The 20,665-nt window shown below is 41.1% G+C and overlaps 1 protein-coding gene across 9 annotated transcripts in view; it reads right to left on the bottom strand.

The window, feature by feature from the left end:
• Positions 1-20,665, bottom strand: part of TDP1 (tyrosyl-DNA phosphodiesterase 1) — a 103,252-nt gene that overhangs the window by 36,630 nt on the left and 45,957 nt on the right. For all 9 annotated transcript variants that reach the window (XR_004620499.1, XR_004620498.1, XM_034643306.1 and 6 more), the window contains one exon: positions 2,001-2,103. Coding sequence is in view for 7 of the 9 variants with exons in the window: in XM_034643306.1 (XP_034499197.1) it covers positions 2,001-2,103 (103 nt within the window). In the remaining 2 variants the exon portion in view is untranslated. The remainder of the gene's footprint in view (positions 1-2,000; positions 2,104-20,665) is intronic.

Raw genomic sequence — 20,665 nt, 5'->3', positions numbered from 1 at the left:
TATAAATAACTGAATCTCTTATCTAGAATGTACTATAATGGAGCTCTTTCTTATTCCAACAGTATAGAAGAGTCTAATTTGGGGATTCTAAATGATTATGCCTATTTTTTCCTCTATTAGCTGTCTCTAATGTACAGATAGAAATAGAATCAGAAGTAAAAATTAGCTTAGCAGGGTCTAAAGGACCTGAAGTGCAATATACGCTTTTCCTATTACCATTTTCATGATAAGGAATCGAGTCAGAACAGTTAGAAATGTCTAGAATTTTGCAAATGTGGACAACAAAAGCCAAACAAGAGGGACATGGAATTTATTCCTTAAGCTAGGAAATAATCCTGACTTTAGTTCACAGCTACGGTCACTACAGTCACACCAAATTACTATCATTACTCTAGTGTTATGAATTTACTATTTCCCTGTGATAAAGCTGAAAGATCACAGGAAGGATCAGTTAGAGATGGTGGCTTGAGGGCTGGAGCCCACTCAGCTGTGGAACCCTAGGGAAGTCACATCCTTGTCTATAGCAAAGGGGGAACCATCTGTCTCCAAGGAAATGGAGGGGGAAGCAGCTGTAAGCAGCATTAGGATCTGCTCTGACTCTGAAGGAAAGAAACAAAAAGTGTTAGAATTTCATGATTATTACCCTTAGGAGAAACTTATTTGACAGTTATGTAGCAGAACCCTCTGAATTGTAGAAGAAAAGGATGGAGAAAGATTAAGGTNCTGCTCTGACTCTGAAGGAAAGAAACAAAAAGTGTTAGAATTTCATGATTATTACCCTTAGGAGAAACTTATTTGACAGTTATGTAGCAGAACCCTCTGAATTGTAGAAGAAAAGGATGGAGAAAGATTAAGTTGGGAGGGAGGGAGGGAGGGAGGGAGAGAAAAGGACTTTTCACCAGAGTGTAGAGGGGAGAGATAGTGAGGAAGACCGCCAGGCTCGGGGGGAGGTGCTCTCTGGCACGCCTTCTGACTATGCCGACATGTCACACGCATCTGGACTGAAGCCTGAGAATAAGTACACAGCACTCCCTTAGCTAAATATTCTGGTCTAGTCCAAGCGGTTTACAACGGAGCTGTATCATGTGTGTGTTTATCAGAAGTTCAACTATAGCAGGTGGCAAAAAAAAAAGCATTAACCACTTCATTGTGTGGGCTGTTCTGACTGCATTCCACCGAATGTGTGAGTGAATGTGAAGGCAAGATATGTGGTCTTGGGGTCTGTGTGCCCCTCAGAGTGGGAATGTCTCTCTGGGCCAAGAACGGTTTTAGTGTTTAGAAATCAGAAGGCCTGTACAGCTAGTCCCTACATTAAAAAGCAGCCATACTGTCCAGTGTTCAGCTGCAGAAACCGAGAGCTGCTCCAAGCTGGGAGACAAGCTGGGCTAGACACCTCAAGAGAGAGACACAGCTTCCAAGTTGGTGTGTTTCTAGGGGGCATACCAGTGACTCTGGTCGCACAGATCCTCTGTGACCTTCTGAACTCCTTTTCAAGCAGATGATGTAAGCTCCCTTGCCTCCTGACTTAGACTCATGCCACTTCCAACATGGGATGCCCTTCCCTCTCCTCTCCGCCTACCTTAAACTCTAAGCATTCTTTCCTCTCGCCCCCCCAAATTTTCTAGCTTCCAAAGACCTCCTCCAAAGGAACATCTTGCTCTTGGCTGACTCATCCCTTTGGTGACCTGTCACTACCATCCTGTAATGAATCTTAACAATATTTAAATCCTGTGAAACATGTGATTAACTTTACCCAACGCAATTATCTTCAAACTGTCATCAGGTACACTCCCTGAGAGCAGCAATCTCACGGCACTCAGAATAGTGAGTGCTAAATATGTGTTAGCACAGGCCAGCAGTTGAGAGCACAGGCTCTAGGTTAGAACCCTGGCCCTGCTACCTCCTGGCCTCGGGCAGGTCATGATGATCAAAGGAAGAGAACATAAAAATCCAACTTGTTTCATGCGTGACCACTCAGGCAGGTTCAAATGTGAACTTACAAATGCTGACGGCAGGAAAAGGACCCCAAGCTCATAGGAACGGATCATCAGCTGGGTGCCGTTCTTCTCTAATGCTCCCCAGGCGGCCTTGGAGAGATTTGCGCTGCAGGACAAGGACAGAGAAAGGGCTGACTCAGTGAGGCATTTCAGCTTAGGTCAAACTTTCACAGCTGCGAGAGCATCGGTCAAAACCACAGATAGCTGCAATCACACTCATTCAGTTTTTGGCAGAGTTGTGCATTTTTAAGAAACAGAATACTAAATCGTGCTGTGCTATAATCCCCAGGATTTAGCTAATTGTTAATTTGGGGCAGCTTCACCCTTATCTGCGTCCCCCCGCCCCGAGGACAGCTATTAAAATAATTATTTTTTAGATTTTTTTTTCCCCCCTCTGTCTGAAGCCCTTTCTTTTCATGACTGGTGTAGCCAGGAGGTCTGATTTTGTTATTTACTAAACTAGCATTTAAGAAAAAAACTATGTCAATATGATCTTAGGTAGTATCCTTAAGCTTCACACTTCTTTCTTCTGCCCTTGGTTTTGGGCGAGGAAATACTAAATTCTACTTTCAATCTAAGGAAAACAGAGGAGGGCAGTAGACTGGCATTTGTATCCAAAAAGAAACAGCGTGTTCAGAATCCTGTTTTATATAGGCAGAGAGTCACGGGTATGCCTAAAAATCACAGGATGAAGCAGACGGAATGAGCCCTGGAACTGACCAGATGGGAGACACCCAGATGCAGTCGGGATGCCTGGGGATAGACCTAAGCTCTGAGGCATCAGCTCTAGAAACATGCTCTCCTGCACCAAACCAGGCTGAGAACCCTCACCCACTGGTTAATTAACATAAACCCACCATAATGTTGTGTTTTTTTTCCCAATGAGGCTCACCCAAATTCTGTTTTTAGAATAGGGAATATTCTCAGCTACTCAGACCCTTACAGACCGACTTCGAGGACAATGGAATTATTTCAAAATTTGTTCACTGGGGCATCAAGTATTCTTCTGAAGCAAGTACTGACCTGGCATCACAGGAATCACAGAATCAAAGAGAGGCAGTAACCAAAAAAGTGAAAAGTATGACCTCTGTTCAGGGTCCTATGGGAACAGACAAGGACTATGGAAATCAGAGATAAAAAAGTGCTAAAACAATTAAGCTAATAACTTTACATGGACAGACCTGCCTGCCTTCTTTAACGGACCATCCTGAGAACAACAAACTCTACTTTGTTGCTCAAGGGCTACAATCATGACCACCACCATCTGTGATGGAGCTCAAGGATGGAAAATGCAGGGGAAGTGGGGAAGTTCACAATAAAGTGGTACTATGATGCTAGAAAAATTGTTTCCTTTAGAAGTCCAAGAGGATAGCTTGCTTGTAGGTCTCTCACGCATTAGTAAAAGATAGTGACCTCCTGGGCAAAGGCACAGGTCTAATGGCACAACCAACTAGTGAGCATGAGGTGGGAGCAGTCTCTCGTTGAATATATCCCCCACTTTCTAGGTTACCGCCTGATTGCTCCCTTGACTTGTAACAGCTAACCATCACATGCCAGAGGTACTTTCTGGAAGGCCTATTTCCATTCTCCACTAGTCATTTCAACTATCCAAGACCAAAGGGCTTACTCCAAGGTAAAGATCATTGGACACCACGAAGCCACCTCTTCAGATCGTTTCTTCTAATCCCTTTGTATTTATAGCATCNAAGGGCTTACTCCAAGGTAAAGATCATTGGACACCACGAAGCCACCTCTTCAGATCGTTTCTTCTAATCCCTCCTTTGTATTTATAGCATTGAAAAAAATCCTAAGCATCTGGAACATTAAACTATATTCTAAGTAATTATACTGAAAGTCACTTGTAAGCTGTCTAGGTGATAAATCAGTATTCCTTGAAAGAGCACCTTTAATGATTCTTTGTATCTGAACACACTTTGGATCCCTGGTACCCAGGGCAGCCAGGACAAAGGGGTATTTTTCCCAAACTCCAGCCCCACCTACAGTGTGTGTGATGTAAACGGACACCTACAAGTGCCTGGCAGAAACCCAGTGTCTTGTGAGGTACAGTGACAACACAGGGCTGCTTAGGACAAGTTCTTTTACTCCCAAAACTCCAAAGGAGTTCTATCTTTTCTCTTCCATTCAGGATCTAGGTCTCTTGCTGGTCTTGGCTTCTAGCTATGGCCACTGCTGTTACTCAGGTTCACTTCTACCCTGTTCCCTATCCTTGTTCTTTTGGTTTTCTTCTGCCTCCTGCTGGATGGAGCTGCTCTCTCCTCTGCCAGTGCTCCGGTCTGTTTTGCTGTTGTTGCTGGGTGTCAAATGATGCTTCATCAGAGAGGGCTGGGATTTTAAAATTTATTTTCTATCCTTTAGGGGCATGGGAGGATTCCGAAAGTTGGAGGATTCCAGAGGGTGGGGTCCTGGATGTCCAAAGTTGTACTGTCCCACAGAAACTCTGCCCACGCTGCTAAGTAAGGTGAATAAAACGGTTTCTCAGGAACAGGTGTGTGGCAGTCATGGTTCAACCAGAGAAGCAGAACCACAAGAGGAATGTGTATGAAACAGAATATGTATTAATTTACAGGAATTTAACTTATGTAATTGCAGAAGCTTCTAGAGCCTCTAAGGGCCATCTTTGCCCTGAAGCTGGAGTTTGAAGTCTGCAGGGCTGGCAGAAGCCAGGAAAAATGCATATACAGCTAGAGCCACAAGCTAGAACCAGAGGCAACAAGCTGAAGCCACACGTAGAGACGAAAACCATGTTTGCTCGTGTTGCCTCTGGCATTGGAGGGCGGGGGTGGGCGCAGGTATGTACACATACCAGGTGAGGCCAGGGTTTAGAGGAGCTAAAGCAGGAAGCTGGAGCGGGTGCAGAAGCTGCCGGTCCCACTGCTGCCTCTTGCCAACAACATGAGCTGGCTCAAAAGGACAATGTTTACGTTATAAAAAGGGCTGCCACTTCACCTGTGCCCTTCAAATCTCCAACAAGAATCTCCTCTGGGGCCCACTCCAACCAGAAACATACAAGAAAGGGAATTCTGGAAAACGTGGTTCAGCCTATGCATACTGACACATTACAAAGCCACCATAAGATAGGATGTTTTTTCTTGAGCTCCCAGCTAAGTGGACCAATGGTCAGTTATTGACCTAGGCAATTTACAGGCCCCTTAATGACAAAGAGCTCAACTGGTAGTAGATGACCCTGCCATAGCTTGTAAAGCATGCCTGCTAATTAGAGACCCGAACTCAGTCCAGAATATGGAAATTTCATCCAAAGTTGAAACCTTTAAGAGTAAATTTAAACTGATAAGGTGTAACAAAATTCAAGGAAAGCTCAGGAAAGCATAAGGATGCCACCTAAGTAAGGTCCGTGGAAAAGACAGATGTTGAGAAAAGATCCCTCACCGCTAATCGGGAGAGAAGATTTCTGTCCTGGCTTCCCCATTAACAGCAACATGCTAACACACTCTTCTTCCCAGGCATGGTTTCTTGTTCCTAGAATGAGGGGGTTTTGGCCAATGAGGCCATAATCCGTTTCTGGATCACAGTCTACAATGACTAGAGACATTCACATCCTAACTACATAGCTGCCCTCCCCCTACATATTCCAACCAGAAAGATTAAATCCATGATACTCACTGGGAGCTCACTGCTGAGGACTGTTTACCTGAATGTTCATGGTAATGTGTTGGGGAAACAGACATACAAGAAAGAAGGGAGCAAGGAAGAGGACCTGGGCCCATCTGGCTTCATGAATCTTTAAAAGTTTAAAGTTTGGTAACATCATCTGCCAACTCCAACCCTGGCCTGAGCACCTGTTTGAGCTGCTCGTTGAGTTTACTTGTAAGATTTTAAAATTTTTTATTTATATATTTACTTGAAGTATTATAGTTGACATATTAGTTTTGAGTTTACAGCAGTGATTTGACAATTACATCCATTACACAAAATGTTCACTACTGTAAGTATGAGTTTCAAGACTTTGTTAGAAGGTGTACAAAACCACAAGGATGACGGTTATGGGAACATGTGTCCACGGAAAAAACATTTCTTTCATCCTGAGTACTTAATCTAGGCAGCAGCTGCACAATGAGCGCAGACATGGCTACCAGACTGAGCTTTTAGCCACATCTCTTAGAGGACCGGGGGCGGGGGGTACAGATACTTTCACAGACAGATGCAATAAACAGAACGTTGGCAGTAGATGTGAGAGAAGATGTAGACAGAGCAGCTGTTTGACGAGGAGGGAAAATGATTAACTCTAGTTAATGCTGCTGTCACCCCATCCTAAAATCTGGCAGGCAGTATGCCTGTCTTTCTCCCCTTCCCCCTCTGCTGTCCCCTCCCCGCACCCATGCAGTTATTTTCCATTTTGCATTTGNATTAACTCTAGTTAATGCTGCTGTCACCCCATCCTAAAATCTGGCAGGCAGTATGCCTGTCTTTCTCCCCTTACCCCTCTGCTGTCCCCTCCCCGCCCCCATGCAGTTATTTTCCATTTTGCATTTGCTGGTTTTCTTGTATTGTTCTTGGACTCGGTTTCTTTATGCATTGAAAAATAGTTTCACAAGTGATATGGAAAGATTCAAGTTGTATATAGGTATACACAAGGAAATAATCTTTAATTTTGATGGATTTTCCCTCTAAAACATCTTTCCTGTTTAGACTATCACCAACAATGTATAAGAGACTCTTCTTGGATCCTTGAGAAGACTGGATGGATAATATCTATGAAAATTTTTGCTAACCTAATAGGCAAAATAGTTCTCACTTAACTTTGATTTCTCTGATTAGTGGTGTTCAGTGTTTTTAAACGTATTTATTAGACATCTAGGTTTAATTCTGTGAGTTAACCATCTTAAAATTATGTTACTTGTCTTTTTTACTGATAATCAGTATGCATAGTTTCCTACTGCTGGTCTAACTGCCATAAATTTAATGGCTTAAAACAGCACGAATTCATTATCTTACACTTCTGGAGATCGGAAGTCTAAAATGGGACTTGCTGGACTAAAATCAAGGTGTTGGCAGGATTGTATTTCTTCTGGAAGCTCTAGGGAAGAATTCATTTCCTTGCCTTTTCCAGTTTTTAGAGGCCACCTGCATTCCTTGTGTCTCCATTCCTCCACCTTCAAAGGTCAAAAAGGTCAGAGGAGTTCTTTTCCTGTTGCCATCATTCTGGACTTCTCCCTCTTCCACTTGTAAGTGCCTTTGTGACTACAATGGGCTCTCTGCGATAATCTCCCACATTATAATTCCATCTGCTACCTTCACGGGCTCTGGAAATTAGGACAACTTTGAGGAGCCATTATTTTATCTCTCGGTGCTTTTCATATATTCTAATTATGCAGCAAATGTTCTCCCAGTTTGTTGAAGCTGCTAATGAGAACCTTTATATTACAGGTCTTTCTTGCTTGCTTTCTTCCTTTTTGGGGGGAGAGGAGACAATTTATCCAAGTTGCAATTTTTTCCTTTACCATCTTCTGAGTTTAAGGTCTTGTTTAGAAAGGCCTTCTTTATCCATCCTTAAATAGTGTCTTTTGATGAACTAAATTTCTAAAATATTTTTGAAATCTAAAAATACATCAGGGGCGCCTGGGTGGCACAGCGGTTAAGCGCCTGCCTTCGGCTCAGGGCGTGATCCCGGCGTTGTGGGATCGAGCCCCACATCAGGCTCTTCTGCTATGAGCCTGCTTCTTCCTCTCCCACTCCCCCTGCTTGTGTTCCCTCTCTCGCTGGCTGTCTCTATCTCTGTCAAATAAATAAAATCTTAAAAAAAAAAAAAAGTCGTTTAAAAATACATCAATTTTTTATGGTCAAGGGCATTTCTGTACCATCTACTAAACCTTTGCCTACTCCAATGTCATGAGAATATTCTTCAGTTTTCACATCATAATTTTAGCTTTCTTGCTTAGGTCTATCATCCATCTGAGATTAATTTTGTTCATGGCTTAAGATAGGCCACAGTTTGTTTATTCTGCATGGATATCCAACTGCCTCAACCACCATTTACTGAAAACCTGGTGCCTTTGTCAAAAGTCTTTGATTACATCTATTTCAGGACTCTGTCCCATCAATTAGAATATCTATTCTTATACTACACCACAGTCTTACTCTCATTTTATGCCAAGTCTTCACATCAAGTGCTGTAAATACCTTCCTTAAGACAATCTTGGCTATTTTAGATCTTTTGTATATACACATGTAAATTCTGCAATCGGCTTGTTCTTCTCTAAAGTTGTCTTGCCTATTCTTAATACCTTGCATTTTCAAATTTTAGAATTAGCTTGTGATTTCTTATAATAAACTCTGCTGGGATTTTGATCAGGATAGTAATGAAATCAAAGAAGTTGGGAGCAACTAATGTCAATATTGAATCTTCTAATCCATGAACACACACACACACACACACACGACACACACCTCCATGTATGTAATTTCTTTCAGCACTATTTTATGTATAGTTTTCAGTGTAGATGTCTTACACAACTTTTGTTAAATTTCTAGCTATTTGATGCTTTTGATAATATTTTTTTAACTTAGGACTTTATTATTTGCAATCATGTCACCTGTCGTACAGATAGTTCTACTTCTTCCTTTATGATCTTTATGCCTTCAATTTCTTTTCTTATTGCACCAGCTATAGAACAAAAAAATCTCAATCTTCAATCTGTTATTATCATTTCATAAGGCTTATCCCCATACCACTATCCTGCAATCACACAAAGTCACAGAAATCCTCCACATTATCAAATCCAATGGAAACTCCTTTGACCTCATCTTCATCTCTTAGCAGCATATAAATTTCATAATGCACCGAAATCCCTCCTTTAAAAATGAGATATTTTCCCTTGATTTCTGTTAAACTTTGGTTTTCTACTTTCAATCTCTCTGGTCACTTCTATATGATTTCTAAATACTGGAGTGCCAGGAATGTGTCATGCCCCATGGTAAGCTATTAACAGATGTTCACTCAGACGAAAGAAGATTCTTAAAATTAAAGCCTCAATGAAGGGGCACCTGGGTGGCTCAGTCGATTAAGCAGCTGCCTTGGCTCAGGTCATGATCTCAGGGTCCTGGGATCGAGTCCCACATCAGGATCCTTGCTTAGCAGGGAGCCTGCTTCTCCCTCTCCCTCTGCTGCTCCCCCTGCTTGTGCTCTGCCAAGTAAGTAAATAAAATCTTAAAAAAAAAAAAAATTAAAGCCTCAATAAAGAGACACTTTTATAATCCAAAATTTCAAATCAATAGGAAAATAATCCCAATCTATCATGAGAAAAAGTTAACAGAAAATAGGATTAGACTTAGGTAACTGACTAGATGGTAATTTAAAATTAAATACATTTAAAACGATGAGTATGAAAAAAAGTGAAAAAATGCAAATGTGACATTAGCAGTTAATACACAGCACCTATACATACCACAGTTTAATCCCTATATTATTATTCTGTTAATTCTCATTCTGAACTATTATTTTTTTTTTTTTAAGATTTTATTTTTATTTATTCGACAGAGAGAGAGACAGCCAGCGAGAGAGGGAACACAAGCAGGGGGAGTGGGAGAGGAAGAAGCAGTCATAGCAGAAGAGCCTGATGTGGGGCTCGATCCCGTAACGCCGGGATCACGCCCTGAGCTGAAGGCAGAGGCTTAACCGCTGTGCCACCCAGGTGCCCCTGAACTATTAGATTCTATATCTATAGTATATCTATACTATTATCCTAACTTAACTAATGAGAAAAAATCATAGTTAAGTAATTTGCTGGTGGTTTCACAGTATGTGGTGAAGCAAGAATCTGAACCCTGCAACCTGACTCTGCTCTAAATTCTAAACCACAAAGCATACTATATATTACAAAGCCTCAGACTAAAAATACAGTAACGGAAATTAGAAAATCAATTTGACGAATAAAATAACACTAGTTGTGGCAAAAAAATTAATGAACTAGAAGAGAAATACTGGAAGAAATTACAAAGGAAGCAACTCACATGTATTTAGTAAGAGTTATAAATGGGTAAGTTGAGGGGCACCTGGATGGCTCAGTCAGTTAAGCGTCTGCCTTTGGCTCAGGTCAAGATCCCAGGGTCCCGGAATCAAGCCCTGAGCTGGGTTCCCTGCTCAGTGGGGAGCTTGCTTCTCCCTCTCCCTCTGCCTGCTGCTCCTCCCCGCTTGTGCTCATGCTCACTGTCTCTCAAATAAATAAGTATAATCTTAAAAAAAAAAAAGGGTACGTTAATATGCTCAGAGATGAAAACCAGTATTAGAGAATTGTTTAAAAAGTAGATCTTCAGACTGAAGGACAACAAATGCTGCTAAGACTAAATAAAAATAAATCCACATCTACTGATCTGTTGTAGTAAAACTATAGAACTATAGAACACCAAAGAAAAATCTTAAAAGCAGGCTGAGACAAAAGGTAGATTTCCCTTAAAGGAACAGTAATTAGATGGCTAATAGGAACAAATGAATTCAAAGCCAATGAAAAAAATCTCCAACGAAATGGGAGAAGATAATGACCAACTCAGAATTTTAAATGCAGTTAAGATTATTACTTGAAAATGAGGGCAAAAGTAAAGGTAGTTTTACAAAAACAACTTTAAGAGCCTATTATCAGTGAAAAGGTTTCAAGGAACTAAAAAAGGATATAGTTTAGGAAAGAAAACTATAGATTCACTTGAAAGGACAGGTATGCCAGGAAGAAAAGCAAGCAAAGAAATTAGTAAACCTGCAGGTAACTCTAAATAAGAATGATTCATTTCCAAGGCTTCAAACCTGATGAATCTGATAGAAGTGAGAAAAAGGAGGCAAAGAAAGAAAAACACGGAAACAAGGATGCATAAAGTAAAATCATAGAAAATTACAAATATATCAGTATGAACACTGAATGCAAAAGCATTAAAGTTACCTACTAAAGTGGAGATTATCAGATTAGACTTATAAGGTACATGCCTAAGAAAGGAGAAAGAAACATTAAAAGAGAAGGGACTTTTTAGATTCAGCAACAAAAGCACAATCCCTGAAAGAAAAAATTGGTAAGCTGGACGTAAGAACTTCTGCTCTGCAGAAGAGAATTATGAGAATTGAGAAATATTAAGAGAATGGAAATAAAAGCCACGGACTGGGGAGAAAATATTTGCAGAACACATACTTGATAAAGGACCCGTAGCCAAAATAAAACTCACGAAGAAAACAGTCACTATTTACAGATGACATGATACTATACGTAGAAAACCTTAAAGGCTTCACTGAAAAGGTCTTAGAATAAATGAATTTAGTAAAGTTGCACGCTAAAAAAAAAAAAACACCACACACAATATGCAGAAATCTGTGTTTCTACACACAAATAACTCTGCAGCAGCAAGAGAAATTAAGAAAACAATCCTATTTATAATTACATCAACAAGAATAAAATACCTATTAACCGAGAAGATCAAAGACCTATAACTCTGAAAACTATAACACATTAATGAAAGTAATCAAAGATAATACAAAAAAAAGGAAAGATGCGATACTCATGGATTGGAAGAATATTAACACGTCCAAAGCAATCAATGGATTCAATGCAATTCCTATCAAGACACCAATGGCATTTTTCAAAGAACTAGAATAGATAATACTAACATTTGTATGGAAACACAAAAGACCTGGAATAGCCAATGCAACCTTAGGAAAGAACAAAGCTGGAGATATCACAATCCTATAATAACCTAAACAGTATGGTACTGGCACAAAAACAGACATAGGTAGATGGAACAAAATAGAGAGCCCAGAAGTAAATCCACATTTATACGGTCAATCTATGATAAAGTAGGCAGGAATATGCAATGGGAAAAAGATAGTCTTTTCAATAAATGGTGCTGGGAAAGCTGGACATACAAAACATGTGAAAGAATGAAACTAGGCCACTTTCTTACACCAAATAAACTCAAAATGGAATTAAGACCTAAATTGAGATGAACCCATAAAACTCCTAGAAGAAAACAGAAGCAGTAATCTCTTGGACATTGGCCTTAATATTCTTCTGGATCTGTTTCCCCAGGCAAGGAAAACAATAGCAAAAACACAACTCAACACCAAAAAAACCCAAAACCAAAACCAAAAAACACCCCACTAATAATCTGATTAAAAACGGAAAGATGACCTGAATAGATATTTTTCTAAAGACAATATACAGATGGCTGACAGATTTATAAAAAGAGGTTCGGACATTACTAATCACCAGGGAAATGCAAATCAAAACCACAATGAAATAACACCTCACATCTGTTAGAATGGCTAGTATCCAAAAGACAAGAAATAATGTCTTAGCAAGGATGTGGAGAAAAGGAAACCCTTGTGCACTGTTGGTTGGGAATGTAAATTGGTGTAGACAGTAGGGAGGTTCCTAAAAAAATTAGAAATAGAATACCATATGATCCAGTAATTCCACTTCTGGTTATTTACCCAACAAAAACAAGAACATTAATTTGAAAAAATAAATGCACCACTATGTTTACTGCAACACTGTTTATAATAGCCAAGATATGGAAGCAACCTAAGTGTCCATCACTAGATAAATGAGGAAAATGTGGTATATATACACAATGTTATATTAGCCATAAAAATAAGATTTCGCCATTTACATGGATGGACCTAGAGTGATTATACTAAGCAAAATAAGTCAGACAGAAAGACAAATACCATATGGTTTTATTTCACATATATGTGTAATCTAAGAAACAAACAAACAAAAAAACAGAAATAGACTCACTAACAGAACTGGTGGGTGCCAGAGGGGAGGGGTTGGGGGGAGGGGTAAAATAGGTGAGGAAATTAAGAGGCACAAACTTCCAGTTATAAAATAGACAAGTCATGGGGATGAAAAGTACAGCATAAGGAATATGGAATATAGTCAATATTTAATAACTTTCTATGGTGACATTTGGTAACTACACTTACAGTGAGCATCTTGCAATGTATGTAACTGCTGAATCACTAAGTTTGTACACCTGAAAATATTGTATTTCAACTATGCTTCAATAAACAAAATTCAATGCAAATTCTGGGTGTGATGAAATAAAAACTAAGAAAACAAGCAACCTGATTGAAAAATTGGCAAAGGATCTGAACAGACACCTCACCAAAAGATATACAGATGGCAGATAAGCTTAAGAAAAGATGCTCCACATCATGTCATTAGGGAATTGCAACTTAAAACAACGAGCTACCACTACACACCTGTGAGAATAACCAAAAAACAAACAAACAAACAAAGCCACAACATCAAATACTGGCATCAAGAACTATCATTCTTCGCTGATGAGGACACAAAATGATAGGCCCAGGTTGGGAAGCAGTTCGGCAGTTTCTTTCACAACTAAACATACTCATACTATACAACCCAGAAATCATGCTCCTTAATATTTACCTAAAGGAGTTGAAAGTTTATGTCCACACAAAACCTGCACACAGGTGTTTATAGTAGCTTTATTCTTAACTGCCAAAACTTGGAAACCACCAAGATGTCCTTCAGTTGGTGAGCAGACAGGCTGTGATGCATACTCAGACAATGGACTATTATACAGCACTAAAAAGAAATTAGCCATCCAAGTCACGAAGGAACCTTAAAAGCACGTTGCTAAGTGGAAGGAAGCAATCTGAAAAGACTAGGTAGAGTATGATTCCAACTATACAACATTCTGGAAAAGGCAAAACTATACAGACAGTGAAATGATCAGCACTGCCAGAGCATAGGGTGCAGGGATGGTAGTCGGGAGGGAGGAATAGGTGAAGTGCAGAGGATTTCTGGACAGTGAACTACTCTTTATGACAGTGTAACGGTGGACACATGTCCTTATACTTTTGTTAAACTCCATAGAATGTACATGAACCATAAACTATGGACTTTAGTCAATAATGTATTAATAGTGCTTCATCAAGTATAACAAAGGTCTCACACTAATGCAACATGTTACTAGAGGAAAGGGAGATGAAGAGTACTTTCTGCTCAATTTTTTGTTAAACTGCTTAAAAAAGATAGTCTATTAATTTTGAAAAGTAATGAACTACTTATACACATGAAGAGACATGGGACTAAATTATTTGAACTTTTAATTTAATCCCAGTAAAAATACCATTATTTTATTTCCCCAGAGCAAGACAAGCTTAATGAGTTTAGCAACTAATGAATCATTGAATGCTACAACAAAAACTTATGATGTACTATATGTTGGCTAACTGAACATAATGAAAAAAAATTTTTTTTAAATAAAACATTTGTGAGTAGACTAAATAAATAAATAAATAGCCAGGACAACCTATCAAAAGAGAACGGTGGACAAATGCTGGCTCTACCCCACAAAAACTTGCTGAGGTCAGAGCTCAAGTGTCTGCTTTTTATTTCCTCTCTGATGTACTGAGTGGTCTGCATCCTTAGTTTCCTTTCCTTCCCTTTCTCCCTCTTCAATTTTCTGTAGTCTTTCACTCCCCTCATATTCATAACTGCCAAAGTCAGTGGTCTTTTCATAGTACTTACTCTTCTAGATAGATCAGCAGTTCTCACCTGGAAGCAGTTTTGCCCCTAGGGGGACACAGGGTAAGGTCTGAAGTCATTTTCCATTGTCAGGACTGTGGCACGTTGCTGACAACTAGTGAGTAAAGGCCAGGGATGCTAACATCCAACAGTGCAGAAGGCAACCCCCATAATGAAAGTCATCTGGCCCCAAACGTCAACCATGCCATGGTGGAGAAACCATTTTAGACTTCTCTGCTGTGTGGATATGATTTTCTGCACCTTCTTTCCATCTCTCTTCCTTGGCTTTCTCTCCACTTGACTGTTCAGCTTCTCTCTCATTTGCTGCCTTCCCACCATGAACGCTCTAAATTCATGCTCTGCCCTGGGCTCATTCTACTGTCCTCTCTTCCTTGGGGACTGTCCTGCTCACCAACAGCAAACATTATTCTGACAAGTATGACTCCTATACTTCACTAGCTTTGGGCTCTCCCTATATTCAATTGACATCTCCAACCATAAGCTGGATTTCTCTATTGGGATGTCACATTATCACCCCAAATCCAATACTCCAAAAACAGAACCTATCAGCACACCTTTCCCCTCTGAAAACCAGCTCTCTCCCGCTTTCCCCTCTGTCCACAGTCTCATTCAGTCAGGCTCAGAAATCTCATGCGTTTTGGACTTCTCTGCTCCACAGGCAATTAGATAGAGCCAGTCACCAAGCTATTTCACCCTCTAACATCCTCTATTTCCAATGAGACCTCCCTAGTTCTACCCCTTTCACCCTAGGCTCTGGATCCAAGTGGATTGCCCTGTCTCTGGTTTCTCATTTACACCTTCCTCTAGGAGCTCTCAAAGTATTCGTGTGTCCTACCTAAGCATAAGGTAAATAGACAGCCTGCATTTAGGGCCCTCCTCAGTCTGACCAGATTTATGCTTTTCAATCTTATTTCCCATTATGCCTCTTCCCGACTCCACTACTCTTAAGTGAACAGATTTACTGACTGCCTCCACATCTATGCAAACATTTCCTAGTCCACGAGGTCTTCCACCCTCACCCCCACTCTTGTGGCTATCTGAGCCCTTTCCTCCCCCACAAACCCCACTGCTTTCAGAAGCTGTCTATGGCTACTGCAGCCCACAGATGTCTCCCAACTGAATCCTGCAGATGTTACATCAGCAATAAACATCTAATTAACTCAAGAAAAGAAACTAATATACAAAGGCCTAAAAGATACAATTTATCAAGACTATTTTGTTCATTATGGTTATAAATTAAAACTAAAACCTAGAGAAAAAGTCTTACTGTTGAAAATTAAGCACAAAAGGCATAGTAGGGTAGTGGGGTAAGAGCAGAATCTGAGCTGGCATGCATTTCTATTAGCGCCAACACTGCTGATCTTCAAGTTCTGTACCGGTAAAATATGGTAATGTACTTGCTTCATAAAGGTAATTATATCAGATAAGGTGTGTAAAGTGTCCCTGGCACATAGGTGATGCTTATTAGATATGAGCTATTACCATCACTAATAACCTTGCTAAATTTCTGGGAAGAGGACTCTCTGGTCTTCCTCTGTTGTGACTCATTAAAAAAATGAAATTCTCCAGAAGGCAGATCATCCAGGACTCCTAATCCTAGGAAATTTCAGTGGTAGACAGGTTTAAAGTTTCTTCAATGGACCGCTTCACTGATTTCATAATTCTAGCACAAGTCCCTAGGGCAGAAGTATAGTGAGCTCCTGTTTTTATTCTGTCAAGGAAGTCAATGGGATTTTGGTCCCCTTGATACAGATACATGTTCCAAAAAAATTTTTTTTAAGTAGGCTCCACGCCTAGCATGGGGCTCAACACGGGGCTTGAACTCACAACCTTGAGACTAAGACCTGAGCTAAGATCAAGAGTTTGACACCTAATTGAATGAGCCACCCAGGCACTCCTCCCCAATTTTTAATGTAGTGACCAGGAATTTAATAGCATGGTTAAAATTAAACCAAATCTGCAAATGTCCAACAATCTTGTGAAATTAAGTACCAAAGGGGACACGACAGGTCAGTTGTGTTTTGGGGCTATGTTGTTTTATAGATATAAGGCATTCACAAAGAAATTCCAGAAGGAAAAGAAAAATAAAAGTGATTATGACCAATGTTTTCCCAAAAATAAGAGCAGAACACTAAAGGAGATCAGATACTTGGGTGTGGGCTTTTACAAGTCACAATTCTGACAACTCACCAGACAGGTTGAGAAATCTATTTACCACCTCATTTTGTTCCTCAGCCACAGGCATATTTTGTCCTCAAGCAAATGCTCTCATACCCACATGGAATTCAGAGGGCTAGCTTTGGTACCGTGGCGTAACTCAGCCCAGCTGTCAACCTGGTCTTTAAAAGGATCCATCTATCCAAGGGGCGCCTGGGTGGCTCAGTCCGTTGGGTGTCCGACTCTTGATTTTGGCTCAGGTCATGATCTCAGGGTCGTGAGATCAAGCCCCACATTGGGCTCTGCGCTGGGCATCAAACCTGCTTAAGATTCTCTCTCTCCTTCTGCCCCTCTCCTTCTCTAAAAAAGTAAAACAAAAATAAAAGGATCCATCTATCCTTGATCCCACAAATGGAATTACATGGACTTTAGAAGCCATCATATCAGTATCCAGAATCCAAAAGGACAAAACATACTGTCAAGCAGGCTCAAAAGTTGCTTTGCTAATTCCAGGTAAAAACTGGCATTTGGAACATCCTACCAAAGAATTTCAGTGTGTGTTTAATAGTCACCACAATGATAACCAAAAACTATCTCGTTTTCTACTGACATATTCCATTATTTTGGTCCACCTCCTGTGGTGGAAAGGCAATACAAAGAATTGAAAAGAGCAACGGACTCGTAAGATTTGAGTTTTGGTTCTGGCCAGTTACAACCTTGGGTTTACGTCCTTTGGGTGGCACCTTTTCATCTATAATATGGGTTTAACATCATTTGTTCACTTCCCTGGTTAATAATGAGGAATGAATGAAATAATCTAGGTAAAAGTTCTTAGTAAATTGAAAAGACATAAAGGTAGTGTTTGGGAAGTATTAATACTTAAACATGTAAAATGTATGGGCTTAGGAGATCATCATAATGACTTTTCAGTCTTTAAAAAAAGAAAAATCTAGAGAGTCCTTTGTGCAAAGAACACATTTCAAGCAGATAAAAATGTCTCTAGGTGAACCAGGAATTACCTGCATTCCTCTTCCCCTACCCACTGTGGTACTGGGCTCTGAGTTTCCAGAACTCTTAGGGCTCCAAGGAACATGGCATGAAAATCCCTGCTTCAGCCCAATCTCTGGTTTTACACATGGAGAGAAAAGCCCAGAGGGCTGAAGCAATGGCCTAGAAGCAAGAGAGCTTGCAGATGATGGACTGTTATAGACAGGTAACACTACAGTCCAAGGTACAGCCGGCACTGCTTCAATTTAGACCCTGAAAAGCCGTCTGAGTAAAAGTCTTCCCCTGGTCCCCCGACCAAGTGTGTGCAGGCAGGTCCCTGCCTTTATTCACCTGGGCCCCACAGCGGTGCAGCCTGCTGGGAGCTCTTCTCGTCCTTTGAGAGCCTCAGAGCGAAGAGCTCAAAGTACTGGTGCTGCAGAGCAAACAGATGGTTTCTACCAGGACACTGTGACAGCTTGAGGAACAGCCTCCTCAGGGTCAGTGACCAGCTCCCCAAGGCCTGATGGTGCCTCTCTCCCCTGGAGAGCTAGGCTCACAACCCTACTTCTCCTGCCCTCTCAACCTGTTCAGAGTCTCCGATTCTTCTGTAATCGTCTATGTGAACACCCCTCTGTGTTTCCACTCCACTGGCACCTTTCCTAGCAGTTGCTCAGTAGGTTTTTCTGCCTCCATGCTTTATTTCCCTTAACCCATCCCATAAGCTAATTCCAGAAAGAGTAGGACTTAGAGGAAACAGAAGATGAGAACAGTATGTCAATCATAAAGCTGTGAACAACAGCTTTTATCGGTACTACTACCACAACATTGTTGGTCGTCTCACTGTCTCATTTAAAAATACTCAGTGATCCTTATCTGAAAAGTCTGAAATCCTATACCTGTCGTACAAGCTCCACAAGCCTGGCCCCATCCGCTGTCAGGCTTCTTCCCCATCCTTCCCAGACAAAGCTTCATGCGAGCCCAGATGATCTCTCTACCTCCCCCAGCACATCTTCTCTCATGACTCTAGAATAGGATTTCTTCTACTTAAAGTGCCCAGTTTGACCTATCAAAAAAGTACCATTTTCTGAAGCTTCATCTAGTTACTGAATGAAGAAGAGAGCTCTTTCCTCTGAAAGACACCCCACATTATTAGTACTATCCTGGATGCATTTAATTGCTACAGTGTAAAAAATTCCCCTGAACACTTGCATGCACACACACACACCACCTACCTACCCCTCACGCAATACTGATCAAGCTCTCAATGGATCAGCAGATCCAGCTACCAATACGCCAAGCTGAGGGACATCCGCAGGCCCACAGGCCCAGCACGATTAACAGGATGAGTACTGAATGTGTATTTGCAAACAGCAAAAAAAGATGAGTAAAAGAGTGAACAATTTAACACATCTCCCACCCATCTCATTTCTGGTAACCATTAGTTTGTTCTCTATAGTTAATCTGTTTCTTGGTTTGCCTCCCCCCACCTTTCTTTGCTCATTTCTCAAATTCCATATGAGTAAAATTATATGGTATTTGTCTTTCTCTGACTTATCTCACTTAGCATAATATTCTCTAGCTCCATCCAAGTCACTGAGGAGTACACTTGTTGTGATGAGCCCCCGGTGTTATACAGAAGTGCTGAATCAGGGGCGCCTGGGTGGCTCAGGTGGTTAAGCATCTACCTTCAGTTCAGGTCATGATCTCAGGGTCCTGAGATAGAGCCCCACATCAGCCCCGCTGAGCAGGGAGCCTGCTTCTCCCTCTGCCTCCAGCTCCCCCTACTTGTGCTGTCTCTGTCAGATGAATAAATAAAATCTTAGAAAAAAAAAGTGCTGAATCATTATATTGTATACCTGAAACTAAGTTTTACATTTATGTTAATTGAAATTTGATTAAATATAAGATGTGAGGACAGAGTTGAGACAATGTGCACAGATTTAACAGATGGCCATCTAGAAGAGAAACTAACCCTGCTGACACCTTGATCTCAAATTTCTAGCCTCCAAAGTGTGAAAAAATGTTTATACACACAGTGATCAATGATAAGGGACAACAGAAACATCCAGAAGACAGAGGCTGTGGGTGGCATCAACCACTATGCAATATGGTTGAGTTGGGTATAAACAGACTGGATGAGCAGAAGCCAGAGAGTTAGGTATCAAGACCTCTGTCAGCTGCCCCAATGTTGACCACTAAATGTAAACTGGATGCCCAGGATGAAGAAGTGTTTTAAGAGAGCACTGAAGTCTATTGGTTAAGTATCCGACTCTTGATTTTGGCTCAAGTCATGATCTCAGGGTCATGAGATTGAGCCCCATGTCAGGCTCTGCACTGAGCATGGAACCTGCTTAAGATTCTCTCCCACTGGGGCGCCTGGGTGGCACAGCGGTTGAGTGTCTGCCTTCGGCTCAGGGCGTGATCCCGGCGTTATGGGATCGAGCCCCACATCAGGCTCCTCTGCTATGAGCCTGCTTCTTCCTCTCCCGCTCCCCCTGCTTGTGTTCCCTCTCTCTCTGGCTGTCTCTATCTCTGTCGAATAAATAAATTAAAAAAAAAAAAAAAAAAGATTCTCTCCCACTGCTCCCACGTGCAAGTGTGCTCGCTCTCTTAAAAAAGCAAAAAAGCACCTGAAGCTTTAAGCGCTATACCCCAACAAAGCCTGGCACAGAATGGATGTTCAGTGAACACTTGGTCAGTGAACCAAGAGGCAGGACACAGGCTGAGAAAAAGCAGCACCGCGGTACTCGCCGGCAGCCCACAGCTGTCAGAGCTTGCTCAGCAAGGGCCACAAAGGATTGCTACAGCAGAACCTAAAACCTGTACAGGTTGGGAAAGCTATGGCAAAGCAATGGGTAGGAAGACATAGCATTCTGAAGGGCAGGGAAAGAAGAGTCAGGGGAAGGCCTGGCACAATAGCACTGAAGGATGTCAGTGGGGGAAGAGGGAAGACTTGGCAAGAACTTAAGAAAATGGGGGCTGCAGTAAGTT

The sequence above is a fragment of the Ailuropoda melanoleuca genome, chromosome 14, assembly GCF_002007445.2.
Source record: "Ailuropoda melanoleuca isolate Jingjing chromosome 14, ASM200744v2, whole genome shotgun sequence".
NCBI classification, from domain to species: Eukaryota; Metazoa; Chordata; class Mammalia; order Carnivora; family Ursidae; genus Ailuropoda; species Ailuropoda melanoleuca.
The sequence above is the reverse complement of the archived record's forward strand: the minus strand, read 5'-3'. Positions and strand labels throughout refer to the sequence as shown.